Raw genomic sequence first — 8,456 nt, forward strand, 5'->3', positions numbered from 1 at the left:
CGTCATTATTATTATTATTTTGGGGAAAAAAATTGATCTTTGTCACTTGCACATTTTGGGTTTTGTCCCGTTTTGTCGAATTTAAAGGCGGAGCACCGGGCTTCTCTCTCCTCTGCTCGTTCACTCTGGTGCTCTGTCTCACCGCTCTGCTCCATCACGCCATTTTTCTGTACATACTATAAATATATATATAATAAAACAAATGAAAAAACGTGGCCGCCTTTTTTTTTTTTTTTTTGTCCTCCTTCTTTGAGACGTTCGACTTGCCCTGCTCACCGCCGGCACGTTGCGAGGCCCAGAACCACAGAATCGGCACCGCGTCTCTAATAAAGTGGCCAGGCCGCGCCCGGCACCTCCGCTCCCGTCCTGCTCCTCGCTCGACGTGAACGGCGCCGGTGACCTTGAGCTATTTTTAGCGCTGCAGACTAGTGGCGGGTTCGGCCAGACGCCCCCCCGGGGCCGCGGCGCGAGGGAGGTGACTACAAAGGGACGAACGGCTCGTGAGCGGAGTCCAGGACGGATCCAGGACGGATCGAGCTCCCCCGACCAAGGTCCTACCCAGGTGTCTCAGATGTCCCACGGGGACGGAACTGATGGAAGAGAAACAATCGGCAAAGTTCTCCATACTGTCTTTACCTTAATAGTTGGATTTATTATTATTATTATTATTATTATTGCTGTTACTATGGTGATTTGAATCATTCGTTCTTGTTTTTTTTTTTTTTTTACTTTAAGCTATAATTTCGCATCTTTTTTAAGTTCCTGTGGTCGTGAATGTAAGGTGGGCGTGGCGTCTTTCTGTCTTCTGGCCCACGTCCTCTCTCTCTAGCCGAGGTCCGGCGCCGCCTTCAGTCACGGCCACGCGCGCGTGACATCGGAGAGGGAACCCCCCCCGCGGAGTTCCTTCTAGACTCTTCCGAACCCTTCCGACCTGCAGCTAGTTCTGGTTCTGGTCCCCGCCGGCACACCGCAACACGGAACCCGTCCCGACGCGGCATAAAATGCACAAACCAGCTCGGTTAGTACGACGCAAAACCATTCCGTAAACCTTCAGCTCCCGTCAAATATTAAATGAAAAGTTCCGATTTCAGAACATCCTGTTTGTGGGTATCGTTCTAAGGCAGGGGGCGGAGTCGGGCATTTCAATAAGACCTCTTTTATTTACAGCAACAGATTCACGGCCACCTCAGTCGACGGGGCCCCTGGAAGATGAGTTTGATGTGGCCCCGCTCGCCGGTCAGCCAGGTGCCGCAGAACGGGCACGCGGCGTGGAAGGCGTGGGTCCCGTGGGGCAGCGGGATCTGGCTCCACCCCTGCACTGTCTTTTCCGAGCACACGTGGCCGCAGGGGCAGAAGGCGTGGGTGGGGGGCCCGGCGTCCAGGTACAGGCCGCCCTCGCAGCCCAGCCACAGCGGCACGTAGGGGCCCACGCGCCGGCACATGGGGCACTCGCGGTCGCCGGTGCTGGCGGGGGCCGTGCCGCCCGGCCCGGCCGCGCCCTTCTCCTTCCGGAAGCCCCAGTTGTGGTAGCCGTGCACGTGGCCGCACTGCACGTACACCCAGGGCTGCTTCTTGTCGACGGTGGCGCGCTGCGCCAGGCTGGGGAAGGCCAGGGTGTTGAAGCCCACGGGGCACTGCGGCCGCGCCGCGTTCAGCTCCTGCCGCAGGGACTCCAGCTGCTTGAGCGTGGGGGTGCGGCGCAGGCCGGCGGGGGTCCGCCAGAGCAGCGTGGCGCCGCACAGGTCGATCAGGGAGCCATCCTGCAGGGTGTTCGACTCGTTCTCCACCTGCCGGAGTCACACAACCCAGAAAACGCACAGCCGGGGTGCCAATGCGGTGTAAAAATTCTGTTAAAGTGAACATGTTCTAAAAACGCACTATTTATATATGCTGAGCATTAGCATCACTATATGGAAGGGTCAAAGGTCAAACTAGTGCAGTGCTTAACTGCAGTAATGGCTATTACTCACAGTTAAATTTAATAAACGAATGAATAATGGATTTAACTGGTGTAATAAAAAGGAGTATAATATTAAATTATAATATTAAAAACTGATCGATCGGTGCACCAGCGTGTACATTGTGCTTTGTAAATGATATATATGGCAAATGTCCACCCCATATGGGGCAGTGGTGGCCTAGCGGTTAAGGAAGTTGCCCCGTAATCAGAAGGTTGCCGGTTCGAATCCCGATCCGCCAAGGTGCCACTGAGGTGCCACTGAGCAAAGCACCGTCCCCACACACTGCTCCCCGGGCGCCTGTCATGGCTGCCCACTGCTCACTCAGGGTGATGGGTTAAATGCAGAGGACAAATTTCACTGTGTGCACCGTGTATCACGTGTGACAATCACTTCACTTTCACTCACTTTCATATTTAACTCACCAGTTTCCCCCTCTGCTGGGCAGAGCGCGTCTCACGCAGGGCGAAGACGTTCCCGCACACGGAGATCTCCCGCCACACGCCGGGCGCCGGCTCCGACACGAACTCCCCCGCCGGGTGCATCACCAGGACCCCGTTGGTCGTCAGGCCGTCCATCAGGCCGTCCGAGGTCCGCCACTTGGCAGCTCTCTCCTGATGCGGACACGCACGCACAAGTTTAAATGCCCCTGCTTGTGTGACGGTGACTAATTCTCGTGCAAATGATTCGTGTTGCGTAATGCTGGTCTGCAGCCACGTGGCAGGAAGATGTCTTGAAGGCACCTTGTGGTCTCTCCACCCCTCGTAATTATAAGCAGCTCAGAAACTGATATCCCAGTAATTTCATATTTTAATGCCGATATTAAACCGTTCACTGTGACGTTCTGTCCTGTCCTGGGGGGGCTGGGTTGCCAGATTGGGCCTTTGCAACCATTTCATGAATTATGATAAAATTGATTTTTTTTTTTTTGTAACCATTAAAATTTTGAGGAATCATTCGAACCCAATCAGTTGGACTTGGACAGTGTGATGTAAGTTACGGAGACGAAGACGGAGCCATTTTGAAGAATCCAATGCGAGAAACATATTTAGCATTTGTTGTACGAGGAGAAAGTTTGATGAATCTGTTTTTCAGAGTCGCCGCTTTTTACCTTCATGCCTGCTTTGTTCAGTATCGCCACTTGATGAGATGCTCATTAACATGAGTGAATAATAAGAAAGTTTTCTGTTGGAGAACTGTTGGAAAAGTCCCGTTGTCTAACATAAGGCGGCGGAGAGAAGAGAAGAGTGTGAAAGACGCAGATCTTCTACTTTTTTTTTACCCTGTTTGCTATTTTTAGTTTATTACATAACCTCACGTGTGTTATGCCATAGGCCCGTGTCTTCAGCTTTTTTCAATGATGTAAAAAATGCAATAATGCTCATCAATAGTACACTTCTGAAGCTTATGAAAACACAATTTGTATTTGCTTTTCTTCCTAATTCACGATCAACAGTCTGAATCTGTGTTGGTTAATAACACTGGTTATGACTTGGAGAGATTGTGGACTGGCGGCGTCAGGAAGGGCTTCATCGCTCCATCCCTCGGGCCGGGCTCTCAGCATGGCCTCAGGAGATCCGCTTCCCTCTCCGGCCTCCCGGTCCTGATCTCCAACACACACACACACACACGCGGCGCTCCTGCATACAGCACTTGGACGCGTGGGAAGGCTGGACTCCGCATGAAGTGCAGGAGCGAGCACTTTCAAGGTTGAGCGATGTGAAAGCGCCGAGGTTAAAACACCATGGCGGATTAATCCACTTCCATTCCTCTCTTACGTAAAACGTTTATGCAAAGCGCTTCCGATAGGTTGCTTCCACGTCTCCACAGTTCTTATAGACCAGTGACGCCAAAAAAACGTTTAAAAAGCGTTAAAAAAACACTACATCTGGGTTTGTGTTCGTAATATAATTTACTTCCATATAATCTTGTCATGAGTTTTGAGTTTGTCTGGCTGTTCTTGGCTTAAATGACCCCGAAAGAGGTGACCGGTGAGGACGAAGAGTCCGGCAACCCTGAACGAGAGAGTTTGTTCCTGGGCTGCATTCTCAAGTGATCTTTCAAATATTTTACCTCTTAATGGTGATCGATTGAACGTCATTCTAATCATAATTGCCCATTTAACTTCGCGATGAACCCAATCGATTGATTAGAAACGTTCGACATTGTTCAACTTTCCGGCACTTTTTCAACTTGTTGCTGTCACATGACGTCACCCCCGATAAGATGTGTGACGTACAGCGTTATAGCCTTGTGACATAATCCGAGTGGGTTCCCGTAAGACAGCGCCCCCTGTCAGGCCGGAGGTGACTCACCCCCAGGAAGATGTTCTTGGAGGAGTCGAAGCCGGCGGCGTAGATGCGGGCGGTGTAGGGCGCGCTGCGCTCGCACATGATGCGGCAGGCGTAGCGGGAGATGGTGCTCTGGGCCGACTGGCCCCCGCCTCCCTCGCCCGCCGACCCCTGACCCCCGCCCCCGGCGCCGCCCACCGCGTCCGTCACCACGAAGTCGATCATGCTCTCGGTGGAGCGGCCGATCTGAGCACAGACAGAATTCTCCACGTGAGTCTCACACGCTCACAGCGATTATATTTAAATTACATTTTTAAAAACCCTAAAATGAAACGAAGATTGAGCTTATTTGAGTTTATCTTGTAATTCATCATCCCGTCCAGCTCTGCTGAGATGATGAATTGTGTAACTATGTTCAGTCTGAAGCGGGTCCTTCAGGACAAGCGAACAGGACAGGCCTGTCCCTGCCACTTCTAATGTAACCTGCCAGAAGTGACGATGACGATGACGTGGCTCCGCCCGTTCGGAGAACCCACCTGGAACATGTCCGTGTTGGAGTCGTGCGTGTACTCCACGATAACGGACTGACTCCTGGACAGCGTGTAGGAGATGCTGTGTTGGCTTTTGTTGCTAAGGGCCTGGAAACACACACACACACACACACACACACACACACACATTACGTAACTCAAGCTCCATTTTACTACGGGGCATAAGACTTGTGTTTTGCAATTTTAAGAACTGTCGTAACAGTTCAGTTCCAGTTTCAGTTCTGAAACGTTAAGACTTGTTAGCTGAAGCATTCTTTAATACTTTATCACAACCAGTAAACATTCCTATAAATGCAAGTTATTGAACACACAAATGTGACTTGGCAAAATTACGATTGGAAAGTGAGACATTAACACCATAAACACACATTCGACAGAACAGCAAGATTAATATTTGTAATCATCACTTGGAAACCTTCAAGCATAAGGTGTCTAAAGCAAGGGTCCTACTGTCACCTTCGACACCAGAGGGGTGGAGACATTGTGGATGACGTCAGGCTTGACCCCGTTGGCTTTGGGTCTCTTGTAAAGGGCCAGTCTGCTCCTTCTGCGTCCCTTGTCCCCACTGGCCAGCGATCCGTTGTGCCTGAGAAGAACGAAAAGGCACTTTAATTCTATATTTTGGAAATCTAGCTCTGTGGCGGTTGGATCTCACGATAGGATTCACAGCGCGATACAGAGATCATGATACGATTATATCACCACATATTGCGATTCGCTGAAAATACGGAAACACTAGATGCTGTGATCGGTCTGACATGTTTTACGATTTCACTCGGCACGAAATGCCGAGCAGTAATTCAGAGTACCCAGCCAAACAGCGCCATCTACAGGAGGTTGCAGTCGCACGCTGATTCTCATCTCTGCTGACCTCACTAGAGAAAATGCTCAGCAGCACCACCTAGTGGACTAAATTTGTAGACATCGGTATCGATATTTGATGTCCCCGTTTCGATACAATATCACCACGTAAAATATCGCAATATATTGCTGTATTGATGTTTTCTAACTGCCCTCTTCAGTGTGGGGACGGGACCTTGATCAAGGGGACCTCAGTGGCACCTTGGCGGCTCGGGATTTGAACCCACAACCCTTCGGTGCTTCCCACTCATCCTCACCAAACCCAATCGTGAAGCGGGCGCCAGCCAGTTTTCCGGCTTGCCCGCTGTGCTGCCATGAGCGATAAGAAGAAAACGATCGGTTGCTCCCTGCACGTTAAATCGTTTCAATTAATCGCAGCAATTGATGTGTTTGTTTTGAATAAAATTAATCAGACAAAGCTCGTTTTTTTTTTTTTTTTTAAATATAAGAACAAACGACTTGCATATATCTGGATCGAAGTACGAAAAACAATCTGCTTCTAGATGTGGATGCAAGATTTCGAGTTCAGAACCACGTCCGGCTTTTTGCCACGTTTGAACGAATGAATCCAAATTTAGCAGCGCGTCCGAGCTGAAGCTCGCCGAGACCTCTGGAGTTTTCCTCTCCGTTCCATCTCCAGGTCGGCCATGCAAACAACGTGTTGGCGGGAGTCAGATTCGTTTCGTCAGACGAGCAGCTGAACGGAAGCTCAGTCTGAAGGATGAACACGACCCCCCCCCCGCCGAGCTCCTTCGCCGCCGTTACGGAGATTCGCCACGAGCCTGGACTCATTTCATGCCCGTTAAGAAGCATTTACAGAAGCCGCGCTTAAAGCACAGCATGATTACCGCATAAGGCTGGTAGTAGCCTAGCAGGTAACACACTCGCCTATGAACCAGAAGATCCAGGTTCAAACCCCACTTATTACCATCGTGTCCCTGAGCAAGACACTTAACCCTGAGTGTCTCCAGGGGGGGACTGTCCCTGTAACTACTGGTTGTAAGTCGCTCTGGATTTAAATGTAAATGCTTATTTCAGCATCCTGTACGAGGTGCTTTGCTCCTGAAAGGGGTAAACAGTGGTGGTTAAGGAAGCGGCCCCGTAATCAGAAGGTTGTCGTTCGAATCCCGATCTGAGGTGCCACTGAGCAAAGCACCGTCCCCACACACTGCTCCCCGGGCACCTGTCATGGCTGCCCACTGCTCACTCAGGGTGATGGGTTAAATGCAGAGGACAAATTTCACTGTGTGCACCGTGTGCTGTACTGCTGTGTATCACATGTGACAATCACTTCACACTTTTTTTTTTTTTTTAAACAAGTCAAACGACCAATTAATTTCACCTTTGCAGCGAGCTAATAGTGACGACTGATTGTTAAGAATAAAGCTTGCTATAATACTTAAAACCATTACAGAGGCAGGGAATGAAGCTCGGTCCGTAACGGTAAACTGTGATAGAACGTGTTCTCCAATAAAGTTTTTAAAGTTAAAGTGAAGTGATTGTCACATGTGATACACAGCAGCACAGCATACGGTGCACACAGAGGAATTTGTCCTCTTCATTTAACCCATCACCCTGAGTGAGCAGTGGGCGGCCATGACAGGCGCCCGGGGAGCAGTGTGGGGGGACGGTGCTTTGCTCAGTGGCACCTTGGCGGATCGGGATTCGAACTGACAACCTTCTGATTACAGGGCCGCTTCCTTAACTGCTAGGCCACCACTGCCCCAAAAAACTGTTTAGTTAAAACATTTACAGCATTTACCAGACGCCAGAGCGACTTACAATCAGTAGTTACAGGGACAGTCCCCCCCTGGAGACACTCAGGGTTAAGTGTCTTCCTCAGGGACACAATGGTAGTAAGTGGGGTTTGAACCCGGGTCTTCAGGTTCATAGGTGAGTGTGTTACCAGCTAGGCTACTACCAGCCTTAAAAGAGGATGGTGTCTGGTGATTTAGTGGATGCTCACCCCAGCACAATCAGCTCCCCGTATTTGATTGGCTCCTTGTCCCCGGGAAACAGGCTGTCATCGTTCTGGGAGCCGGAGCCCAGGGACGGCGATGGCTGGCTCTTGTTGCAAGAGGGGCGCAGCTCCAGAGAGGGCGGGGGACACAGGGCCTCGGAGCTCCCCTCCAAAACCATGCCCACCGGACACAACGGTAGCTCACAGCTGGGAGACCGGGAGAGAGGGGGTAGTTGGAGAATGAGAATGAGAGAGAGAGAGAGAGAGAGAGAGAGAGAGAAAGGGTAGTTGGAGCACGAGAGGGTGGAGAGAGAGAGAAAGAGAGGGTAGTTGGAGCATCAGAGGGTGGAGAGAGAGAGAGAGGGTAGTTGGAGCACGAGAGGTGGAGAGAGAGAGAGGGTAGTTGGAGCATCAGAGGTGGAGAGAGAGAGAGGGTAGTTGGAGCATGAGAGGGGGAGAGAAAAGAGAGAGAGAGAATATGGGGGTAGTTGGAGAATGAGAGAGAGAGAGAGAGAGAGGGTAGTTGGAGCATCAGAGGTGGAGAGAGAGAGGGTAGTTGGAGCATGAGAGGGGGAGAGAAAGAGAGAGAGAGAAATAGGGGGTAGTTGGAGAATGAGAGAGAGAGAGAGAGAGGGTAGTTGGAGCATGAGAGGGGGAGAGAAAGAGAGAGAGAGAAATAGGGGTAGTTGGAGAATGAGAGAGAGAGAGAGAGAGAGAGAGAGAGAGTGAGCCAGAGGGTAGTTTGGAGCAAATTATCAAGTTGGAGAGAGAGAGAGGAGAGGGTAGTTGGCATGAGAGGGGGAGAGAGAGAGAGGTAGTTGGCGCGCATGAGGGT

The 8,456-nt window shown here is 50.7% G+C and overlaps 1 protein-coding gene across 2 annotated transcripts in view; it reads right to left on the minus strand.

The window, feature by feature from the left end:
- Nucleotides 1-1,140: 1,140 nt before the first annotated feature.
- The window catches only part of peli3 (pellino E3 ubiquitin protein ligase family member 3), a 13,467-nt gene continuing 6,151 nt past the window's right edge, over nt 1,141-8,456 (minus strand). For both annotated transcript variants that reach the window (XM_028995653.1, XM_028995662.1), the window contains exons 2-7: nt 7,628-7,828; nt 5,257-5,386; nt 4,786-4,887; nt 4,274-4,495; nt 2,384-2,572; nt 1,141-1,787 (exon numbers count right to left, since the gene is read on the minus strand). In XM_028995653.1, coding sequence (XP_028851486.1) covers nt 1,176-1,787; nt 2,384-2,572; nt 4,274-4,495; nt 4,786-4,887; nt 5,257-5,386; nt 7,628-7,800 — 1,428 coding nt within the window. In that variant the 5' untranslated portion in view covers nt 7,801-7,828 and the 3' untranslated portion in view covers nt 1,141-1,175. The remainder of the gene's footprint in view (nt 1,788-2,383; nt 2,573-4,273; nt 4,496-4,785; nt 4,888-5,256; nt 5,387-7,627; nt 7,829-8,456) is intronic.

This window comes from Denticeps clupeoides, chromosome 1 (assembly GCF_900700375.1).
Source record: "Denticeps clupeoides chromosome 1, fDenClu1.1, whole genome shotgun sequence".
Classification (NCBI taxonomy): domain Eukaryota; kingdom Metazoa; phylum Chordata; class Actinopteri; order Clupeiformes; family Denticipitidae; genus Denticeps; species Denticeps clupeoides.